This window comes from Raphanus sativus, chromosome 4 (genome assembly GCF_000801105.2).
Source record: "Raphanus sativus cultivar WK10039 chromosome 4, ASM80110v3, whole genome shotgun sequence".
In the NCBI taxonomy this organism is placed as follows: domain Eukaryota; kingdom Viridiplantae; phylum Streptophyta; class Magnoliopsida; order Brassicales; family Brassicaceae; genus Raphanus; species Raphanus sativus.
Window position 1 is genome coordinate 47452451 of NC_079514.1, and position 24483 is coordinate 47476933.

Sequence of the window (24483 nt, forward strand, 5' to 3'; positions counted from 1 at the left end):
GGTTCGGAAAGCTGTTGAGTTTTAATGGTGTGGACAAGAGTGTGGTCCAAGTCAAGGACTAAGTTAAGCTTTCTGTCCTTGATCCACGAGGTTTGCGAGTTAACGCGTTTCGTAATAGCTAAAGCTTCGTGTTGCTGTATCGCTTTGTTGAGAAAATCGAACGATGGGCCTTGAGATTCCATCGTTCTCAAGGCCCATCGTTCTCAACGTATAATGGTCATTTTCCGACTAAAAAGGAAATTTTCCTTTTCGCTTTTCCAAAGAATGCGTTCTCTCAACGCATCAAGTTGGAAAATGACCATTATACCCTTCTTAAGTCGACAAACGATAACGTAACTTTTTACATATTGCATTTTAGTCTTTAATTTCCATAATAATTGATTATTAACACCAAACTTTAATAAATAATAAATAACAAATAAAAATGCAAAACATAATAATTATAATTCATATATAGATATTTTGGTTTCACAAATTTTTATTTATAATTTTTTAATTAAAATGGAAATTAGAGAAAAGAGTGACGAAATGGTTAACTAAATATCTCTATTTGAGATCATTTATTTGACTTTTAACATATTTATGTATTTTATGTATCAGTTATAACATATATCTAAAAATATATTCAAATATTTGGTTGAAATCAATACTATTAAAACAATAAATTTTTTTTATCTACTTGCATATAGTCTAGGTTGGACCATTATATCTATTTAATTTCCTATTATTTCTCTTACAACTAACTTAATTATTATTAAATATATAATATATCTAACAAATCATTTTAATATTTCAAAATAAGAATATCTAGATATTCTTCAGTATCTTTTCTAAGATTACATTTTAATAATATCTTTTATTTAAAATTAAAATTAAATTTATTTTTAATATTTACTTAAGCAATAAAAGTCATAATTAATATTAACTATAACTAAAAACTAATATTAATCATTTTTCATTGGTATAATAAGAAAAAAAATCTATAATATTATATATCCATAATTAAATGAATACACCAATTAATAAATATAAAGTAATTTAATCTGTTTATTTACTATTTTATAAATTATAAAATAATAAAATATGTAAATGAATTTTACAATATACTTTAACTTATTAAAAATATTAAAAAAATATTAAAGTAAGATTTATAAACTAATAAAAATGTTCACTATTGATATCCCCTAGTCTATATTTGAGAAGTGATTTGCCACATGTCTTCTCTACAATCGTTTTCACAAAAAAAATTGTGACATGGCTATTAAGATTGATGACATGTCATATGGTTAAATATGACATGGACAATTACATTAATGTTGATATATATTTTTGGAAATCTTTTTAGAATATAGCAATAACTCATATATTATATTTAATATTGATTTATATTTTTGGTAAACTTTGTAGAATATGGTAATAACTCATAAATCATCAATAAAATAAATATATTCAAATATGACATTTTGAATTTCGAAATATTATATAATTTTACTTTTATAATTATAAAATTTTTATTATCTAAACTTTTCTAAATTTTCTGAATTTAAAAAAAAGTAAATCGTAATATCATTAGTTTCTTTTAGATATCTACAAATTATATAAATATTATTTAGTTTTAATTTTTGATAACTATAAAATTTTATATGATAGTAGTTTTGTACAAGTTGATAGCAATAACTCATATATTACATTTAATATTGATTTATATTTTTGGTAAACTTTGTAGAATATAGTAATAACTCATAAATCATCAATAAAATAAATATATTCAAATATGACATTTTGAATTTCGAAATATTATATAATTTTACTTTTATAATTATAAATTTTTATTATCTAAACTTTTCTAAATTTTCTGAATTTTAAAAAAATTTAAATCGTAATATCATTAGTTTCTTTTAGATATCTACAAATTATATAAATATTATTTAGTCTTAATTTTTGATAACTATACAATTTTATATGATAGTAATTTTGTACAAGTTGATTTAATACATTTAATCAAATGAAATAAATAATTTTTTTTATCTAAGATTTTAACTTTATATATATTATACATATATATTTTTAAATATAATTTAAAATAAAAATATTTTGTCTCAATTTTATGCTTAATTAATGATATTTATATTAATTATTGGTCAAAATAATAAAATATATCATATTAATAAATTATATTTTAAAATATAAAATTTAACTTTTAAAAAATTCATCACTTTTTCTGATGAAATATTCAATTTATTGATCAACTCTGAAAGTTATATACAGTGGGTGTTCTTTTTATTCAACTAAGATATACAAAGAATGGCTATGCTAACAAATCATAGCTACACATGGTGCAGGAAAACACCTAGATTAATAATTGCGACATGACTACTAAAATTGATGACATGTCATATATATTAATATGACATGTAAAATTATATTTAATGTTAATTTATATTTTTGGTAAACTTTTTTAAATATGGTAATAACTCATATATTATATTTATTGTCGATTTATATTTTTGGATTTTTTAAAATATGGTAATAATTCATAAATCATCTTTAAAATAAATATATTCAATTATGGCATTTCAAATTTGGAAATATCATTTAAATTAAAAATATTTCAAAAATATATACATATTGTTAGAAATTATAAAAATTAAATAATAAAGTCAAATTAAATCATAAAATCATTAGTTTCTTATATATATATCTACAGATTTTATAAATATTGTTTAATTTTAATTTTTGACAATTATGCAATTTTACAAATTTATTTAATATATTTAGTTAAAATATATAGATAGAAAAATCTACCTAAGATTATAATTTTAAATATATACATGCATATTCTTAAATATAATTCAAAATAAACAAAAAAAATTTAATCTTAATTTTAATGTTCAGTTAAATCAAATTTATATTAAATATTGATAAGAAAAAAAAATTTATAATATTAATAAAAATTTAAATATAATTTATATTTATCTATTAAAAATATTTTAAAATTCTTTTACTGCACATGGTGCAGGAAAACACCTAGTATATATATATTTAAAATTGAATTTAAAAATAGTTTAATATATTTTTCAAGTATGGGACGGGTTGAATGACAATAGTTAATGTATATAATAATAATGAGAAAAATATAGAAATAAAATAATATTTTTACTAAATATAAAATAAAATATATATCTATACAATAATTTAAACTTATAAAATATAAATAAAAATTGAAACGAGACGGACTATATAAATGAATTATCTTATTTTCATAAAATTATATATATGTAAACTTTAATTTAATTATATAAAACTAATAATATCATGATAGTTCAAGAGATGTTACATGCTCTGAGAACAAAACCAGGTGGAAGAATTAAGAGAATGGCCATCAAGACGGATATGAGTAAAGCATACGACAAGATGGAATGGTCATTCATTGAAGTAGTCATGCTCAAGATGGGTTTTTCAGAGATATAATGAGATGCATAACCTTGGTTAAGTACAAAGTTCTCATGGATGGGGAAACATTGTCCCAGAAAGAGGTTTACGTCAAGGAAATCCTTTGTCTTCTTTCATTTTTATTCTATCCACGAAAGCGCTCATTAGCCTTTTTAATCGTGCAGAGAATCAAGGAAAGATAAGGGGAATGTGAGTCGCATGCACTTTCCCTTCGGTACCTCACCTTCTTTTTGCTGATGATAGCATTTTATTTTGTAAAACAGAGCCCCGTGAATGTGAAGAAGTTATAAAAGTAGTCAGGAAATATGGAAAAACATCAGGTCAATGTATCAATTTCGATAAATCCTCCTTACTCTTTGGCAGCAAATAAGTGTCAGCTGATTAAAGATACACTTGGTATCCAAAATGAAGGAGCAATGGGTTCCTACTTAGGAATCCCAGAAGATATTAGCGTGTCCAAGTGCAAGTTATTTTAATTAGAAGAAAAAACTACTACACAGAGTGAATGATTGGACTGGTAGATGGCTATTTAAAGGAGGGAAGGAAGTTCTAATTAAAACTATTTTGCTTGCTCTTCTGACATATGTCATGTTCAGTTTCTTTCTCCCTTTAAAGATATGTGAGAACCTTGTAAGTGCCATCACACAATTCTGGTGGAGCCTAAATCCACCAAAAAGAGGAATTCAATGGGCAAGATGGAAAAAGTGTGTGCATCTAGATAGGAAGGAGGAATTGGCTTCAACATAATTTATGAGTTTAACTTAGCGCTCTTAGAAAAACAGCTTTGACATCTTGTTTAATTTCCAGATTCATTAGTGGCGAGAGTGCCTGAGCTCGACTTTGCGAATAGGCTCAGTGGATAATCCATCTTATGTGTGTACGAGTATTATAGCGGCAAGGAAAATATTACTTCTGGGTATCAGAAACAAAGTGCACTCAGGATATAAAATTAATGTGTGGCAGGATTCATGGATTCCCTCAACGCCAACAAGACCAGCTCAGCCTAGGATCCAGTCGTACACCCAAAAATGACGGTCAATAGCCTTATTAACCTCGAATCAAAGGAGTGTGATGTTCGATTATTGGAACAGTATGTAGATCAGGAAGATATACCGTTGATTCAGAGTTTAACCATAAGCCCTACTCATCAACGTGATACTTTCTATTGGAGCTATACCAAAAATGGTCAATATACAGTCAAACCTAGATATTGGGTAGGTACAAATATACTGACATATAACGAGGAAAAATAAGTTATAAAGCCCAACATAACCAAACTTCAAGCTTTTCTTTGAAAGTGAATGCTCCACAGAAGATTCATCATCTTATATGGCAATTAATCACAGGACATGTAGTGGTCACAAGGAACCTGGTAAACCGAAATATGTGATGTGATAATTATTTTCCAAGATGTGAAAAACCAGAAGAAATGGCTACTCATGCTATCTTTGAATGCCCGCCGGCTTTACAAGCATGGACATTATCATCTACACCATCAAGCTCTCATACATTCCCTATATCGAGTACTTATGCCAATATGGAATATCTTTTCTGGAGGAAGAACAATATTTTGGAGCCAGAACATTATAGGGACTCTTATTCTTGGATAATCTAGTATATTTAGAAAGTGAGGTATGCAGAGAGTGAGTGTTAGGCTTGGTACAATGCAAAAGATACTACACCTGCTCCTCCACATATTCAAATTGTTGAAGAACCACAAGTCTTAAGCGTGGATGATATTTGTATGGTAGATTGTTCATGGACTTCTACAGATCAATTCAATGGCATTGGATGGATTCGGAAGGATAGCATGGAAAAATCCAACTTATGGGGACACAAAACTTGAGGAGGCGTGAGGCAGCATTACACTCGAAATTAAAAACATTAAAATAGACAATGAGAATATGCTGCAACATTCGACCTATCAGAGATTTGTACAGATTGCATTTGATTGAATAAGTTTTAAACTATATTTTTACAATTATTTTTTAGAAAAAGACAAATTTCTTAATCTTTGTGTAATGAGTCAAAATTTCATGTATTATGAAACAGACGAAATAGTATTGATAGAAATACCCAATGTGTCTTAACCCGTGTTTGATAACGCGGCTTAGGCGGCCAGATGATCGCCGGAAAAACACGTTGCGGCCTGGAACCGCCACCATTTGGTCTTGGGCGGTGAGTTACTCGGAGAAGTTGAAAAATCATTATTTTGTAGATCTGAAATCCAAAATTAAGTGTTCCATGATAGATTTGTTATATATTGTTTGAAACATATAAGATTAGCCAGAAAAAGCCATAGAAATCGCAGGAAAAAAAAATAGCGGTTGGAGTTGTCTCAGAAATTGAAAGTCTAAGGTAGAAGATAGTGTTATTTTCGTCATTTCTGTTTAATTTAACCTAAAACATTTATAAATAGGAAAATGAGCTCTCATGCTGTTGAACCCATGACCTGCAGGAAGTAATATTCACGGCTGACCACCGAACCATGTGAACTTCTTGATTTTTTCTACATATTTAATATATAAACCCTTCAAATGTATGTAAATATACTAAAACTTATCCCCAATTAATTTTCGCTAGGCCTGAACGCCGTCCGTTCTAACGTCTAGAGTAGTTTTGAACACATGTCTTAACCAATTAAAAAATAATTGAACGAAGAGAAAAAAAAGGAACAAGAATATTTAGGGGGTCATTTAGCCACCACGCGTCCATCAGAGAGTAAAGGAGCTCTTCTCTCGAACGAAAGTCTTTCCTTCCAGAAACTTCTCGACATAAAAAAAAAGAAATGCGGTCTAGATCGCTCCACGTGTTTTCAACATGATGTGGCAATCTGACGTGGCACTCCCTAAACACCCGGATTTGATTCTCCCACCATTCATTTCTTCTCTCTCTCACTGAGTCAACTCGTCTCTCTCTTTTCCGTTTCTTCTCTGTAAAAAAAAACGCCGATTCGTCGAGAAAGTTAACCTCAGATCGATCACTGAACCAGACTTCGATATCATTCAAATTGATTGAAAGAGTCTCTGCCATGAATGGGAACGACGGAGGATCAGTTCCGATCGAGGAATGTAACGCGAGCGTGGTTTACATGTCCGGCTACTTACCGGGAGCCTCGCCGGAAAAGTCTCCGATTCTCTCTCCTGTCCCCGTGCGGTTACCGGCGACTGTTCACGGCGGAGGTTCGTGGAAAGACGTGTGTGGCGGCGGTTGTGGGTTCGCTATGGCTATCTCAGGTTAGGGTTCTTACTAAAGTCGGAAGCTTTGTTTGTTTGTTTGTTTTGTTTATTCTAATGTTGATGAGTTTTTTAGAGAATGGGAAGCTTATAACTTGGGGGTCTTCTGATGATGAAGGACAGAGCTATGTGGCTTCTGGAAAGCATGGGGTAAAAAAGATGATCACTTTTCTTTTTTTTTTGTGTGTCTGCTTTTTAACTTCTTTGCTACGGATTTGACTCCATTGTTGTCTTCCTTTGATATGATTGTTTTAAGGAAACTCCAGAGCCGTTTCCACTTCCCACCGAGTCTCCAGTCTTACAGGCTTCTGCAGGATGGGCACATTGTGCCGTTGTAACAGGTAATTGGATACAATGTTATCACATTGTTATATGCTTAATGTGAAATATTTAGGATTGGTCAACTGAAACTTGAGAAAGGATTATTGTAACTTTTATGTTTTTTTTTTCTGAAGAGTTGTGTGTTGGTGTGTGTAGAGGCTGGTGAAGCGTTTACTTGGGGATGGAAAGAGTGCATTCCATCAAAGGATGCTGGTGGGAAGCAGCAAAGTGGTCTGAGTGAGCAAGGTGAGTTCCGTTGGGATTATTTAGTGCTTTGTTTATATCTCATTGAACTGTCATAGTGAGTCCAGTATTGTCACAAGGTACAACTGCATCCAGCGGTCAGAATGAGAATCGAAAGGTGGGAGAGGAACCAGTGAAGCGGAGACGGGTTTCAACCGCCAAAGAAGAAACGGAAGGCCTCACATCTGGAGAAGATTACTTTGCAACAACACCTTCGCTTGTGAGTGTTGGCCTTGGAGTGAGGATCACCAGTGTAGCTACTGGTGGTCGGCATACTCTGGCTTTGTCAGGTGAAGTTGAATAAACGGACTTCTTTACAAATCCAAGATGAAGCAGCAAGTAGTTCTTTTTTTTTTTAGCCTTAGGTTATGTGAAGCCTGAAAGATTGTTTTGAGGATGATTGCATCTTATGTGTCATGTTTCTGCGGAAGTTTACAGATATAGGACAGGTTTGGGGTTGGGGATATGGAGGCGAAGGGCAGTTAGGATTGGGTTCCAAGATTAAAATGGTTTCAGCTCCTCATCTGATACCTTTCCTTGAATCACCTGGCTCTGGAAAAGAAAGATCTTTTGTGTTGCATCATGGGACAGCAGCAACAACGTCAAGAGTTCCTGGTCAGTATATAAAGGCGATTTCGTGTGGAGGGCGTCACAGTGCAGTAATTACAGGTCTGTTGTGACTTCTGAGTTATTTGCTTGGCATGAAGTAAAAACTAGCTTGCAATATATGTTTTTCTCAAGAGTGATGTGGAAAATGTTGTGATGGTTTGATCTTGATTGCTCGTCCTTCCTAGTTGCAGATGCTGGAGGATTAATAACTTTTGGCTGGGGACTCTATGGACAGGTCAATGTCTCACTAATGTTTGCTTGGTTTACAAGTCGATGGAGTCTTGAATTCAAATGCTTCCTGTTTAGTTTCTTCATTTGCTCATGCTAACCGGACAATTTTCTTGGTGTTTAGTGTGGCCACGGAAACACAAATGATCAGCTAAGGCCCATGGCTGTGTCAGAAGTGCAGAACGTAAAGATAGAAAGCGTAGCAGCTGGATTGTGGCATACTATTTGCATCTCTTGTGATGGTAAAGTGTTCTCCTTTGGTGGAAACCAATTTGGACAACTGGGAACTGGCACTGATCATGCTGAGGTACATTTCCTGTAATACAAAATTACCTACTTCTGGTTGAAATAGTCTTGAAAATTTTGTGTATATTCAAGTATTTTATCATATTCTTCTGATATAGACCAAACCGAGGTTGCTGGATGGTCAGAACATGGAGAACAAACGTGCAATAGCAGTTAGCTGTGGAGCGCGACATAGTGCTGTTTTAGCAGGTATGTTTTTCAAATGTTTGTTGCAGAAAGGGATCTCTCCCAAACCGAACTGAGAACTAGCAACTTGGCATTTGTTTTCAGTCGTTTTAAAGAGACGAAACTAAAGAGCCCTAGCTTGTGAGATGCTGCACCTTGTCCTCAGGTCTCCTTTTGAATTGTTTCAGTTTTAATTCGTGGTCTCTCTTTCAAGGGAGAAGAAGCTTTATATCGTTCCTTTTAGAAACATGTAGCATGTTGGTGAAACACCTTACGTTCTACTTCTATCATATATGCCTGATGCTTCCTTTAAGTTTAGTTCACTGTAATATCAATGAAGGCTGTATTGAGTGTATTCTCTGTTTTGCTTATTCACACCGCACTTCATGTTTCTGTAGATGAAGTTTAGTTCACTGTAATATCTGTATAGATGGTATTGTGTGTAGTCTTGGTTCTGCTTATTCATACTGTACTTTATGTTTCTGTAGATGATGGTCAGTTGCTATGTTGGGGATGGAACAAATACGGGCAGGTATGATGTTGTTCTTGTTCTGTTTCGGTTTGCTTTGCTTAGTGGTTGTGTCTCATCTCATTTTTGCATCCCTCTTGTTACTAAACAACAGCTGGGTCTAGGGGACACGATTGACCGGAACATTCCTACACAAGTCCAGCTCGATGGGTGCAGACTGAGAAAAGTGGCCTGTGGATGGTGGCATACGTTACTACTAGCTGACTCGCCCACTTGAGTTTGCCAAAACCAATTACCATATCCTCAATAGACACATTTTCAGGGTTTCATTTCTTGGTGAAAGAGATGCTCGTAGGTGTCTGATAGAAGCTGTATATACAGAATATGTGCTGTATGTGTCTCTTCTTCAATCTTTCACTGTCTTTTTAAGTTTTTATTAAGGGACAGAGCTTTACTTTGACTTTGCATTGTATTATATGGTGAATTTGCGAAAGAGAGACAATAAAACAGCTTTGGTATGAAAGAATCTTAGGTTTTCTTTGGATTAATGTAAAACAGTTGGATAGTACCAAGCAAGGTAAACTGTGTTTCTTGTGCTCTATATACAAGAAGCAGATGGATGAGTAAGGTGTTGATGGTTAAAGTGATATATAAGCTTAAGAAACATTGATGAATTCGATTTGAAGCAAAATGTCATTGTGTTAACAAAGTCAATTGCAACATTTAAAGAAACTAAACCGAGGCTAAGATCCAAAACGTGACATGAGAAGAAAGGGCAATCTGAACCCAAGTGACGAAAGAAAGCGCCACGGCGACTTCATACCTAAGACATGAAAGCTGGGCGTGGATATCACAATACTTGAGATCTTTGGCGTATAAGACCACAACTCCAGCCGATGAACACGCAGCTGCAAGAGATAACATTGCAGTCACCTGCAATATAGACAGCGTTCAACAACCAAAAACAAGAAGCAAAAGCTCTATCTATCATTACAGAACAAGATTAGAAACATTACCCAATCACCAACGACGAATAAGCTAACCAAGATTGGGTTTTGGAGATCTTTCTTGGTCCTCAGAGCATAAACATCAAGACACGCGAGGGCAAAGCTCCACAGCAATTGAAGACCCATCGAAGCAATCAAGTAGCTGAAATCCAAAAAGAGGTTAAGACAGAACCAAATCAAATGACATAGAAGAAACGGACGAAGCATCATTCATACCAGAAAGCAGTGCGACCAGAGAAGTCGGTGGCAGAGACCATAAAGCCGATGGAAGCAGCAGAAGAAGCACATTGTCCGATTCTCAGTAACAGACCACACACAGTTCCTGGACCTCCGAAGATCTTCTTCATCTCCCCAGAAAAATTGAGATAAAATCAAGCGAGAAAAGAGGAACAAAAAAAACCCTAGTTTTCGCGAATTAAAAGATACATTTTGGCGGGGAAGAAGGGGAGATGCAGAGGAGCTTCATAGCTAAATAAGAACCCTAGAAGAAGAAGAAGATGATTGACACCACACCTACTACATAAAAGTTTCCTAAATTGCGAAAGAATCCTATTATAAAGGCTTCTTCGAGTGGACTCAGGGTTGGTGTCCGACGTGGCCGACAAATATATATATTTGATTATTTTCATAACTTTTTGGTAATTTAATCGAAGAAATAAATCGTAATCAAGAGGATAATATATTTTGTCTTTTGTATACTATAGATTTTGCATCGCAATAGTATGGTCACCATTCTTTTTCGGAATGACAATGACACATTTTCTTGTTAACTCTAAATTACTTCGACGTATAAAAAAAAACTTACTTGTAATAGAATGTTTTTTCAACTTAAGCTTATAATTGTGCATTTTTTTTTTGTTTTTTTCTCCTGGAGACAAATTGAAAACGTTTTTGCACTTGCAGATTGGGAAAGTTCTGACTGTTATTTGAAGTGAAGCGTGAGAAGCTGTTCATCACATAAAAAAGTTCTGGTCTTTTGTTCACAAAGTTCCTGTAATCTTCTATCATTGCATACAACATTTTCCAGTTTGCCTTTGCGTCTGCTTTGTTTCTAGTGTATTGTAACCTACAAACTGATGCCGTGACAGGTCGAGTCTTGACACACCTGACGTCCGTGAGGCATTGAGCAGAACTCTACAGGATTTGGAACTTGATTATGTCGATCTGAATCTTGTAAGCAAATGCTAAGTTTTATATCTGAACAGTTTTGAAAATGTCTTACAGTTACTTCAATAGCAAGCCTGATACATGCTAAGTATGCTTTGCTTATATTCTTCAATTGGCGCTATTTCTAAATGCACTGGCTTGTTCGGATGAAGAAAGGCATGGTCATTACTCATTAGTGTTCTTCTCAGAAGCACTAATGACGGATATAATAAAGAAGAACTTTGATTTATGCGATTTTGAATTCCTGAAGTGGAAGTTGTTGTATAACAACAACAGCATTGTGCATGTGGTGAATCTACTAAAACTCTAATATATCATTGTTTGGATTTTCACTGAACAAATGGAGAGGAGCTTTGGGATGGTCAAGACGTCAATGCTTAAAACTTAATGAACCGTAGAATCTGATTGCATTTGCCACTAAAACTTTTAAAATTATCTTTCATAAATTAGAACAGCAAAAACACAAGTTCGCATCTAGAGAAAATTCAATGAAACATCCCCAAAAATAACAAGAGGCAAGCAAGTAGCAGCTTATATTCTCTCATACTCACTGTTGTTTTGTTTCGACCTTCTTCTTCTGCCAGAGCCTGTCCACGCCACTGTCTGCGTCTCCCTGCAATTCATGTTCCATTCAATCAAAAAAGTCAATAACCAAACACAATCTGCTAATACAATTGTTCAAGATAACAAAGTAAATTGAAGTATATTAAAGGAAAGCCATGACAGACCTGAGCACGGACGAAACCGCAAAGAGCAAGCGTGGTGAACTGGCCAGTGTAGATACCATCGGCATCAAGGTGACCAATGTTAAGCTGAACAGATGCGTGATCCTTTGATGTGATCAACCTGTTTGTGGCCGAGCTGCAAAATTTACAACCAAAGAATCATTGCTTAGGACATTTAAGATTATTAATTAAGGTAATAAGCTTCCTAAGGATTAATCAAAGGTAAATGTACCATTTTCTCGGAATGTATAGTTCTGTGACGACTCCTTCCTCGTTCTGCATGATTATTGCTTGGAAAGTTCGATCTGGACACCAGTAAACAAAATGTAAATATGTCTGAAGAGAAATAGGGAGATTCGCCAGCAGAGAAACATATAGGCAACGAAGTGAAGAGCAATGATCTCCAATCATCAAGATCAAATGATAAGATTCACGAAAAAAATCAAGGGAGAATTCTACATGAAACTCATGCTTGTGACGTTTAACAGCAATACAGAGAATGATAAACAACATAATATGAAACCAATGGAAGAAGAATCTCTTACCTGAGAGGAGAGAGTTGTTCCGGCGGCGATGGAAAGAAAAAAAAGAGAGGTTAGAAAAGCAAATTATGTTATTTATAGTCCCGAGCGAGTTCTTAGGGTTTGCTTATTATATCGCAGTGGATGATAAAGACTAGTATACCCTTCGTATCTTGAACTGATGAAATGTTCTCAGAACCGATCGGGTATATAAAAATCAAACCGAACTACCAGAATCTAAACCGACAGGTATTTGTGTATGGGTTGTCACAGAACGATCAATTTTTTTTATTTTTTTATTATTACGATCAATATTTCACTAGTATTTTGATATATATCCACACATTTATAGACCATGTGGAGGTTATGAAGCTTATGCAAGTGCTCAGGCCTTCACATCAGATGTAACATTCAGTTTGAAATCAAGGTCTTTTACAAGATAAACCCAAGATTTTGTAATATCTGATATATTTTTACTTTGTGTAAAATCTCTACTTTCTTTATGATTATAAAATGTACATAACTTTACACACAATGAGACTCCAATCTTATTACAAATCACAAGCCACTGGTTCCAAAAATCTATCTTTTTCACTGGTTCAAATAATATCTGAGGCTGTCGGTTTTGGGTTGGTCTCTGAGTTTAGCCATTGCTCTCCGTTCGATCTTCCTAATCCCTTCTTTGCTAACCCTAAGAAGCTTCCCAATCTCTTCCAATGACTTGGGACTATAGTCTTGCAGACCATAACGTAGAACCATCACTTGCTTCTCTCTATCCTCTAGCCCTTGCAAAAGATCATGAACGTCTCTCCTTGCGCTCTGCCTCATCACAGCCTCCTCTGGACTCTCCATCGTCGTGTCTGGTGTAAACTCCTGCGTACACACGGCAAACAAACGTTAGACTCACAAAACCAATGCCAAGCCAAAAAAACAGCTTAAATCTACACAAAACCAAATATTTTATTTATTATATAACACAGTTTTATGAGGATGTTGGTTCAAAAGGACACATACCAAGAACTTTGTGGTAAAGCAATCCCCAACTTTCTTGTCGATTGAACCAACCACTTTTAGGCATTGGTTAGCTGCTCTAATCTTCTTTAACGAGTAGCCTGTAAGTTTCGAAATCTCCTCATCAGCTGGATACTTTATCCCCTGGCTCGTTTTCAAGGTCTTGCGAGCCTTCTGTATCTGACTCATTGTTCGGATTATTGACGCCTGCCAATATAAACAACAATGGTAAAAGAAAAAAAGCGAGTTTCTTTTGGCTTAGTTGGAAATGAAACAGAACTTAAAAAAAAATAAAAAAAATCAAGAAGAAAGCACAAACAGGAATATGGACGCCTCTTGCATGCCGTGACACCATCGTGGACATGGATTTTCTTATCCAATACTGCACATATGTCGAAAACTTGTAACCCCTCGTGTGATCAAACCTCTCTGCTCCTTGCAACACTCCCACATACCCTGCCTGAAAAATCCACAACCAAGACACCATTAGAAACAAAAAAAAGGAACTGCAATCACAATATTTTAAGGTTTAGCTGGCAGAAACCTGAATTAAATCTTCGTGGGCGATCCCGAGTCCACGATAGTTTCTTGCAAGGAAGAGAACCAAAGACCGGGTGCTTTTCACCAGTTCATCTCTACAGTACCAACCGAAATGAAGATTGCGGATGAGAAGTTTCTCGTTCATCCCTGCAGCTTCAGCCCAACAACTCATACTCGCTACCTTGCCACTCTCCTCTTCCAGTTTCGTTCTGATCCTCTCCATCTCCGCCACTATCTTCAAAAGCCACATGAGAGAGTGTCATAAGAATTTCTTGTTAACTAACTACAAAGGATTAAATATAGGAATAAAATTGACACTGAACCTTGACTCCTTGTGACATCTCAGCCTCGTTTCTAGATATCCTCTCTCTCTTCTTTCTATATTTTGATGCTCTTCTCACTCTAGGCCCTAGATCAATACCCTTATCACCATTTCCAGTCACCAAACTCGACTTTCTTGCTTTCTTCCTCAGTTTCCTTCTTGAATGCACAAAGGTTTGCTGTTCTTCTGTAGTATCCACCACCGACTCGGTTGCTGTGTCAGGTAAGCATGAAGTGGCTGAGGAACCACGGGACCTAGAAAGACAGGTGTTGAATAACTCAGCAGCACCCAACTTGCGCATCTGCGACATGATATCTCTTTCCATTCTTAACGACTCCAAGGCGACGAAAGTTTGCTCTAGCGCTAAAAGGTTCTTCCCTAGTAGATTGTATTGCAACATGGTACGAGATAAATGGGCTTTCTCTGGATAAGACATATGTTCTCCAACCAAACCCACGCCACTACTTTCCTGCAAAAAATGAATAGACTTCTGAGAATCACAAGAAAAGAAAGTGCAGTGAAAATAATGGTTCCATATGCAGGAACTTGTATACATGCCTTTGGATCTTTGAGCTCTACATAGACATTTTCAGCAGTTGCAGAAGCACAGCCACATGCTTTAGGAAGATGATCTCTCTGGTGAAATCTGGTTTCCTCTTTTACTGAGGATAGGAACGACCACCTCGATGCAATTCTAACTGAAGGATCAAGTAACCAATAGTAAGAAGATCATACTAGTGCGAAACAATTAGCTGAAAACAATAGTTCAATCATTTTGCTCAATTAGAGAATATAAAAAAAAAAATTAAACAAGGAGTAATAGCAATTTCATTTGCAGCAACACTTAGAGGCATCTGAGTTCATCTCAGAAAAGAACAAACATTATACACACAGAGAGATGCAAAATCTTGATCATAAATCTTAGTTGTACTAACCGAAAATGGGGAAAGGAGTCTGGTGACATGTGAAGAGAGAGAGCCAGTGTTTGATCAAAGGATGCGGAGGTACCAACACCTGATCATTCACACTCAGTTTCAAACTTTCAAATGAAAGAGAGAAGGAAAGAAGCAGAAGAGGGATTATAAATACCAGCATACTATTGGTTGAGGCCATGGACGACGAAGACATACTCGATCGCACCAAGATACGTGGCCGAGTACCAGACGAAGAAGAAGAAGAAGAACCAACAATCTATAATCCGAATTTCAAAGGAACAAAAAAAAATCAGCACGAGAGTGGATGCGAGTACATACAACACAAGAGCAAGAATATATAAACACAGACCTGTTTAGGAATTGGGAACGAATTGAAGGACGCCATTGACGCGAGAGGGAGGGAGGGAGAGAGAGAGAGGATGGAGATGATACAAGTAAGTGTTTGGGTGATTGTATGGTCTATAACGACTCCTCCCTTGTAAATTTTTGCCTAATTCCCTCCGTTCGTTGCCACTCTTTTTCTTTAAATTTTTTTTTTGTTCTATGTGAATTGTGCGATATTCACTTGTGTACATTGGACTCAACTAGATAATAAATACGTCGTCGTTTTCGTTCTACTCCATTTTTGGCAAATGTCTAAAATAGCATTTTTTTATTTTTATCCCAAAATAGCACTCAAAAAATAAAATGACCAAAATAGCACATTTTGTTTTGAAAATTTTAATTTTAATTTTTTATTTTTAGAAATTTGAACACATTCCTAAAACCCCATCCTTTAACTTTAAACCCTAAGTCTTAAATTAATTAACTCAAGGGTTATAAATGCATATCTACCCTTTAATAAAACTTATTCTGGTCATTTTCCTCCTTGTGATGCTATTTTGTGACAAAAACTTGGTTTAGTGCTATTTTGTCTTTTTCTCTTTATTTTTTTGGGAAAACAGTTATTTTTTAGAAAAAAAATGATAAGTATGTTTCATTATGCTAATTTCTATTTTGTATCATTTTTGTCTATAATATCCTTTAGTATTTTTGAAAATAAATCAAAAATAGTTTTAAAAACAAAAAAAAAAAAAAAAAAAAAAGAAAATTCACAAAATAATAACTACTAATGAAATACATATATCAACTTAGTGGTATTTTTGGGCAAATCTCCAAAATGGCACTTTTTAAGTTTTTATCACAAAAATAGCACTCGAAAAATAAAATGACCAAAATAGCACCTTTTTGTTTTGAAAATTTTAATTTTAATTTTTTATTTTTAAAGATTTGAATATATTTTTAAAATCCCACCCCTTAACTCTAAACCCTAAGTCTTAAATTAATTAACCCAAGAGTTATAAATGCATATTTACCCTTCAATAAAACTTCTTTTGATCATTTTCTTCCTTGTGATGCTATTTTTGTGACAAAAAATTGGTTTGATGCTATTTTGTCTTTTTCTCGGTATTTTTCCCATATCTAAAATTGTTTAAATCATAATTTCATATTTTCTTTTACAGAAAATAGAATTGACATTCGACACAGTAGAAAATGTAATTCACTTTTATCATTGAATCTGCCGTGTTTAGAATACAGTAATCTGCAAATATTTGAATACACATTCCACGTTTAACTTATCGTTCTATATCGGTAGAAATCGAAATCTATACTTTACTATAAATCTACAACCAATAAAAATTGATTTCAAACATATTTAATGTATTCTACATATAGTAGAATACATATTCTACGGACAAGGATAATCAGTTCCGAAAATATAAGAAGAAAGTATTTAGAAATATTCAATTTCCATATATTAAAAACTATCACTACAAGAAAACGCGTCTATAACAACGACTCGTTACGAGGATATTATTTCCTCGTAAATTTATATGGTATTTATGACGACATTACGAATAAATAAATATTCGTCGTAAATTCGTTGTAAAGTTACAACGAAATAAATTCGTCGTAAACCCAATGTAATTTTACAAGGCTTTTACGTGGAAAGCCCAATTCGTCGTAAACTCATTGTAAATATACAAGTCATTTACAACGAATCATGTAACCGTTACTTTTGGTGAAAATGTGCATATAGTGTGGTTTAAAGTAACTAACTTCGTTGTAAAATCATTGTAAATTTACGAGTGATTTACGTGGAAAGCCCAATTCGTCGTAAACTCATTGTAAATATACAAGTCATTTACGACGAATCATGTAACCGTTACTTTTGGTGAAAACGTGCATATAGTGGGGTTCAAAATAAACTAACTTCGTTGTAAATTCGTTGTAAATAAGATGTAAAAACGATGTAAAAGCATAGTAAAGCTTTTCGTTGTAAAATCCATGTTATACCTTCACCTACCACTTACGAAAATCGTCTATATATATGATCATTTCTCAATTCAAATAACACACAATAGAAATCAAAGAAAAAAAACCAGAAAAAAGAAAAACAAATGGTGATGGCTTCAATATTTACGAGTTACGAAGTTGGATGTATTCGCATAAAGATGATTCCGGTAGAGTGACGGATGCATTTCTAAGCGGGCTAGAGACATTCATGCACCAGGCGGGCTGTACACCGATCACGCAGGAAAGCGATAAGATGTTCTGCCCTTGTCGGAAATGCAAGAATTCAAAATTTGCTCGTAGTGAAACTGTATGGAAGCACTTACTAAACAGAGGATTTACACCACAATATTATATTTGGTATCAACATGGGGAGGGTTATGGTGGAAATGAAACTAGTAGTAGTAATAATTTTGAAGATGCTGGTAATAGTGAAGAACCGAATCATTTGCATAATGAATCTAGTTATCATCAGGAGGAGCAGATGGTAGATCATGATAGGGTTCAAGACATGATTACTGATGCATTTTTAGAAACAACTACAACAATAGCTCATGAAACTGGAAATGTAGAAGAACCTAATTTGGATGCAAAAAGGTTTTATGAAATGATAGAAGTTGCAAATCAACCAATCTACACTGGTTGTAGAGAAGGTCTCTCTAAATTGTCTCTAGCAGCTAGGATGATGAACATTAAAACGGATCATAATTTACCTGAGAATTGCATAGATGCTTGGGCGGAGTTGTTCAAAGAGTATTTGCCAGAAGACAACGTGTCAGCTGAATCTTATTATGAGATTCAGAAATTGGTTTATAGTCTTGGGTTGCCTTCGGAGATGATAGATGTTTGCATCGACAACTGCACGATCTACTGGAAGGATGATGAGAAGTTAGAAGAGTGTCGATTCTGCAAGAAACCACGATTCAAGCCGCAAGGACGTGGGAGGAATAGGGTACCGTACCAAAGGATGTGGTACCTACCCATTAAAGACAGGTTAAAAAGATTATACCAACAACTCTTTCTACCATTCTTCAGTTGAAAAGAGGTTGAATGTGTAAAATTTATGATAGTATAGATATGTAAGTTTGGGGTTTAGGGATTTTGATTTTCGGGGTTTCACATATTTCGTTGTAATTTCGTTATAAAAAAACGCGGGCCTGGTACTTTCCTCGTAAAGTTTAGGTTCGTCGTAATTTCGTTATAAACCATGAATCGGAGTTTAGGGATTTGATTTGTGGTTTCAAAGAGTCGTTGTAAACACGTCGTAAACAAAAAAGCGGGCCTGGTACATTCATCATAATTCCTGAAAGCACGTGTCCTCGTAAATTCGTCGTAAACTGAAACACGGGCCTGGTATATTCCTCGTAAACCCAAAAACGCAGGCCTGGTACTTTCGTCGTAAACCCAAAAACGCGGGTCTGGTATATTCCTCGTAAATTTACGACGAATTTACGAGGAACGTGTTTTCTTTATATATGCAACGCCTCTGAACGAGGCTTCCTCGTTCATTCCTCACAAATCTCTCTCTCTCTAAGGTAACTCCTCTCTCTCTCTCTCTAGTTAGTTTTTTTTTTATAATTAGTTTAGGTGGTTAGAATAGGGAATTAGTTTAGAGAATTAGTTTAGGGAATTAGTTTAGGTGGTTAGTATAGAGAATTTTTTTAAAAATAATTAATTAATACTGTTGTGATTTTTAATTATTTTTTTTAAAAATAATGTAGATCATGGCTCCTAGGAAAAAACCACCACCGACTTATGATGAGATGTTTGGCGACGGTGCCGGGACGTCTTCTTCTACCGGCGGCCGAGCATCTTCTGATGCCGTTCCGGACTCTCAGACATCTCAGAGAGTTTGGAGTCCTCCTCCCGCACCTCACATGGCTCCACCTCCGCCACCAGCATCTCAGATGGCTCCACCTCCTCCACCAGCAGCTCCGCAGGAGCCCATTCCAGGGGTAGATGTCCATCCAGACTTGCGGGTGCCTCCTCATGCACCATACGCAAGATATACAGTGGAGGATTTGCTTTCCGCGCCTGGACGGGAGGGTATGGACGTTTTGGACCCCGATAGACCGCCGGGTACTTATTGGTAAGTAAATTTATAATTTAAAAATTTCAAATCATTTTTATATATTTTATTAACAAGTTGGTTCAATTTGCAGGTTTGGGACCAACAACCGTGTTTCCCGGAGCGTTTCAAAGACGATGAAGGGATACCTAGACGGAGCTTATCCAAACTGGAGCTTGACTCCAGATCACGTCAAGACCACTTGATTTAAACAGTTTGCGGTAATTTTTCAATTTTCTTTTTTATATTTAATTTTATTATTTTTATTAATTATTAATTATTAATTATTAATGGTTTCATAATTTTGTTTGTTTCAGCAAAGGTGGAATTGGTCCTTAGGAATCACCGAAATGGTGAAGAAGGAATTCGAGGCAAAGGCGAAGACTCGCCTTACCAACACGGTCTCGGATTGGAAGGATAAGTGGGAGATCTACGGCTATGACGGGAAGCCCACTGGGGTCACCAAAGATGTATGGGATGGCCTCATCGCCTTTTGGAAGCTACCCAGCTCAATCCGGAAGGCCAACTCCTGCTCCGCTTCCCGTAGGACCAAGGATAAAGACGGGAATTTGCCTATGCTTCATACCACCGGGCAAAAACTTCATGCCGGGATCCGTCTCGACGCTGTAAGTTTTAGTTGTAATATTTATTTTATTAATAAATTTGAATTTCAATATTTAATATTTTATTATTGGTTTTTGTAGTTTGAGAAGACCGGAGTCATGCCATCTTTGTCCGACCTCTTCAAGATGACTCACGCCAAACCGGACGGGACTTTTGTTGATCCTGCATCCGAGAAGCTCTTCAACACTGTGGCTGCTCGGGTTGATGAGCGGGAGACGCAACTCACCCAGCAGTCTCCGGATGGATTACCCGTCAAATTGACGACGGAAGAGGTCAACAGGATCTTCGAGGAGGTAAAATTTAAAAGCTTTAGTTTAAATTAATTTTACTATTTCAACAATATTAACTATTTAATATTATTTTTTGTAGGTCGCTCCAAGAAAGAAGGACCGGACGGTGGGAATCGGTTCTGTCAACGAAGTCGCAAGGGCGACTTCGTCTTACTCTTCTAGACGGGCCCAAGAGACTTCTCAGATGCAGGCTCGATTAGATACCCAGTAGGAGCGTTTAGACTCTCTCGAGAACCTGTTGGATATTATGGCGATGGAGAACCCGACCATGCAGAGAGCGTTGGCGGCCAGACGAGAAGCTCTCGGGATGCAACAACGGGATCTCGAATCTACCGATCCAGTGGGAGCGGGAACGAGCGGAGAGGGACCGAGCGGGACCGGCTACTTTGATGATGTATCACTCCCGTAGATTTTTATTTTTATAATTTTGTTTTGTAAAATATTAAAACTTAAATTTTATTTATGGAATATTTATTTTCTAAACAATTGTTTTTTTATTATTTGAAATTTTAATTTTTATAGTTTCCAATTTTATTATAAATAAAAATAAAATAATAAATGAAATTAATATAATAAATAAAATAACGATGTAAATTCGTCGTAAAGTTTACAACGAATTTACATCGAAGTACTCGTAAATACGATGTAAACAATTACATCGAGTTTACAACGACAGAGATGTAAAGTCGTCGTAAATTTTACAACGAATTTACATCGAACATTTACGTGTATTTTACATCGAAATGTTTACAACTCCTTTACGACGAACCTTTACGAGTTAGTTACAACGAGAGTTTACGTGGACATTACGACGAATGCTTTCCTTCTCCTTTACGACGAATTCATTAACTCGTAACCGTTACGTGGCGTTTACGACGAATCTTTTTTTACGACGGACGATTAACAACGAATCGCGTTTCGAGGTAAATTCGTCGTAATCCCCCTTTTACAACGAATTTACAACGAATATCGCCCTGGTAAATAATATGTTTTCTTGTAATGTATTTTTCACAAAAAAATTACTTTAATTAGAAACTACCACATTTAGTTTTTTTGGATTTTTAATGTTTTTTATTTTCATTACTTTAATTAAAAATTATATTTTAATATTTAACAATTATTTTGTTAAGTGTAATTTCGAATTTATAATTAAAATTAAGGACAATATTATCATTTTGAAAGTAATTAATCTAATAGAACATAAAGTATCAATCTAATATGACATAATTATATTTTTTGGCTCAAAAAATTCCTTTTTTTGCCCAGCAGGAGTATTGAATACGAACAAATACAATTTTAAGTGTTTTAAAAATCGGGTATGAGCGAAACGATTTTTTAAAGCATTTTATTTAAATATCGGTCTAAGTGTCCGAAAAATCGGCTTAGACGCCCACATAAACAATAATCCTTTATAAAATGCCTAATCACCGCCTTGCGATTTTTAGAACATTGTCATGTCTATGTGAGTTAGGATTGCAAATTGCAATCACTAGTGATCGGAACTTGTGCTAAAAATGTATAAATGAAGAAGAATATGAACAAACGCAATATTTTTTTTTGAACAACACACAGTATTAAATTAGAATGCGTAAACAAACTTTACAAAATTACTTGAGCTCGACTCAAAAGTGAAAACCAAAGTTGATTTAAACCTAGACTAAAAGGCGGTATGTCCTCCGTCGCAGCCTGCACAGCTAGCATCGTCATCGTTGTCCCGATCAGGTTTGGTGTTGATGCAGCAACACACGAGAGCCACCAGCAAGATGAATCCCCAAACAAATGCAAATGATTTCGCCAACTTCAAGAATTTCTCCATTTTCTTTTGTGCTCATTCCTCTCCTTATCTTTATCACATCACTAAACCCAAAAGCCTTGGAAATTTCGTTTTAATTTCAAGAAATGGAACATCCGTATATGCGTACAGAGAGAAAGATGTGCAAGGGTTTATATAAAAGAGAGAAGATGGAATCAAAGAACCCAACATGATTGAGATTTGAGATTTGATTCTTTATATTTTTAAGCTCTGATGGGATGTGTTGTTCGAATGACCTGTGTGCGCATGTGGGACTTTTATGTGTTTTTGCCTTTCTGCCAGATCGAATAATTTTGTTGGTTGTGTTTATACTTTATCATTTTCCATATTACAATTTAAATGCATATCGAATCCTTTTTGTAGTTGGTTAAGTTTGAAAACATCATTTGATCACTCTGTTTGTAACTGATTTCACGTGGTGTCACAAGTGGACAAAGCTTATTTCTCTAACGTGTTTATTGTTATGATATCAGTGGACCTTCTGATTGGGCTAAGAATACGGGCATTTCGGGGTTATTTTGGATGTTTGATAGTTCAGAATCAGATAGGAGGTTTTAGGATCTATAATCTATTTAACTACCGTCATTTTTTCTGGTTCAGATCGATTTGAATAACTTCAGGTTCGGCAAGTTTGGATAGTAAAACAAAAAACTGGCTAACATCCGTAAGATTTGAATAACGTTTAGTTTTGATTTGATCGGTTAATTAAAAGTAATTCAGATAAAATATCATTCACCGTAATTCAGGTACTTTATATAATTTTGGATAATTTAGTTTCTTAAACACATTCATATATTTAAGTAGATTTTTAAATAAATACATATATATACATATGACTATTTAATACTATGTATATAATTTTTTAATATGTATATAATTTTTTTTTTGAAACACTGATCACATAATAGCTATTTATGGGTTTGATTAATAAAAAGTCGACCAAAGTATCAATTTATCAATCTCTGTTGGGCTGATGTTAAAATATCAATCAAACTCTGTTGGGCCCAAAAGAATTGAGAGTAGGGCCATGACTCATGAGGGAAAAATGCAGAGCACAATTTGCAAAGACAAGTTCATACATGGGTTAAATAACATAATTTATTAATAATTTGGAATCCAATTCAAAGATTCTGAATATTCTACTTTTCGAGGATGAAATAAGTATTTGGAATCCTCCCTGCGAAACATGTGTTGTAACTTTGATCATACATTCGTTATGTAACGTACCTAACATGTAACAGGTACAACAAATGACCAATCGAAAGAAGATCACATGCTAAGTTTACAAAATACCATGTTCCAGATTCGAACCCAAGACCTTTATACTATTGTTGAGTATTTTATTTACCAATTTGTAACAAAAACGCAAGAATATTAGAAAGAAATCATTGGTTGAAAATATTGCGGCCAGTCACAATCAAAAAGCTAGTGGTGGGCTTTTTACAACGGCACGCTATAATGGCTTAGACCCCTACACAAAATTCGTGGACACTGCTTACGCCATCTTTTTATGTATTTAATTAAACACGTAATCCCGTCTTCACACTTCATTTAAAACGTTTACACTTCACCTTTCTAACGACCATACAATTTTTTTACTGACAGTTTATATAACCGACACTTTAATCAAAAACGTAATATTCATATTGAAAAATAGCAGTATCAAATCTATACTATTAAAGCAGGATCCTATTTAAAAAATTTAGGATCATGCCCTTGCATTTTAATATATTTACAAATCTCTCTTATTGACATTTAATTTAAACTAAAAATAGAATATTCTCTGTAACTATGATAATTAATACTTTCCATATTTTGTGAATGATAATAATTTTAATTTTATTATGCAGATTATACTTTTAATTTAATTTGAATATCATTTTTCCATTTATAATATTATATAAAGATCGGATATGAATATATACATGCATATAAAAAAATATTACTATGAAATTTTTTACATAATAATGATATACCAATTTTGAGTGTTCATTTTTTTTTAATCTTATATTAAAATTAAGTTTTAGCTCTAAATATAAATAAAAATACAAACTTATCATAGCTTATTAGTAACCAAAAAAAGGAAAAAAAATGAT

General features: G+C 34.4%; 4 protein-coding genes across 4 annotated transcripts; 1 reads left to right on the forward strand and 3 right to left on the reverse strand.

The window, feature by feature from the left end:
- The first annotated feature begins 6326 nt into the window (after window positions 1-6326).
- LOC108849335 (ultraviolet-B receptor UVR8) lies at window positions 6327-9602 on the forward strand. Its single transcript, XM_057009752.1, is given in 11 exon segments — window positions 6327-6689; window positions 6766-6839; window positions 6946-7030; window positions 7167-7301; window positions 7304-7543; window positions 7692-7922; window positions 8054-8097; window positions 8215-8397; window positions 8495-8585; window positions 9050-9093; window positions 9185-9602. Coding segments are annotated over 11 exon segments (1455 nt in total). The 5' UTR covers window positions 6327-6484; the 3' UTR covers window positions 9308-9602.
- Window positions 9603-9681: 79 nt separating this feature from the next.
- Window positions 9682-10610, reverse strand: LOC108836125 (CASP-like protein 5B2). The gene is made up of 3 exons (XM_018609325.2): window positions 10254-10610; window positions 10047-10179; window positions 9682-9963 (listed from the first exon to the last, which is right to left on the reverse strand). The coding sequence occupies exons 1-3, from the start codon at window positions 10382-10384 to the stop codon at window positions 9763-9765; spliced, it is 465 nt and encodes a 154-aa protein (XP_018464827.2). The 5' UTR covers window positions 10385-10610; the 3' UTR covers window positions 9682-9762.
- A 1012-nt stretch (window positions 10611-11622) lies between these two features.
- LOC108852420 (40S ribosomal protein S21-2-like) lies at window positions 11623-12548 on the reverse strand. Its single transcript, XM_018625923.2, has 4 exons — window positions 12475-12548; window positions 12162-12234; window positions 11933-12065; window positions 11623-11817 (listed from the first exon to the last, which is right to left on the reverse strand). The coding sequence occupies exons 2-4, from the start codon at window positions 12209-12211 to the stop codon at window positions 11752-11754; spliced, it is 249 nt and encodes an 82-aa protein (XP_018481425.1). The 5' UTR covers window positions 12212-12234; window positions 12475-12548; the 3' UTR covers window positions 11623-11751.
- A 390-nt stretch (window positions 12549-12938) lies between these two features.
- Window positions 12939-15765, reverse strand: LOC108836123 (RNA polymerase sigma factor sigC). Its single transcript, XM_057010060.1, has 9 exons — window positions 15608-15765; window positions 15413-15514; window positions 15259-15337; window positions 14882-15021; window positions 14325-14792; window positions 14006-14236; window positions 13781-13921; window positions 13465-13668; window positions 12939-13323 (listed from the first exon to the last, which is right to left on the reverse strand). Exons 1-9 carry the CDS (start codon window positions 15641-15643, stop codon window positions 13042-13044), a joined length of 1683 nt encoding a protein of 560 aa, XP_056866040.1. The 5' UTR covers window positions 15644-15765; the 3' UTR covers window positions 12939-13041.
- Between the last annotated feature and the right edge of the window lie 8718 nt (window positions 15766-24483).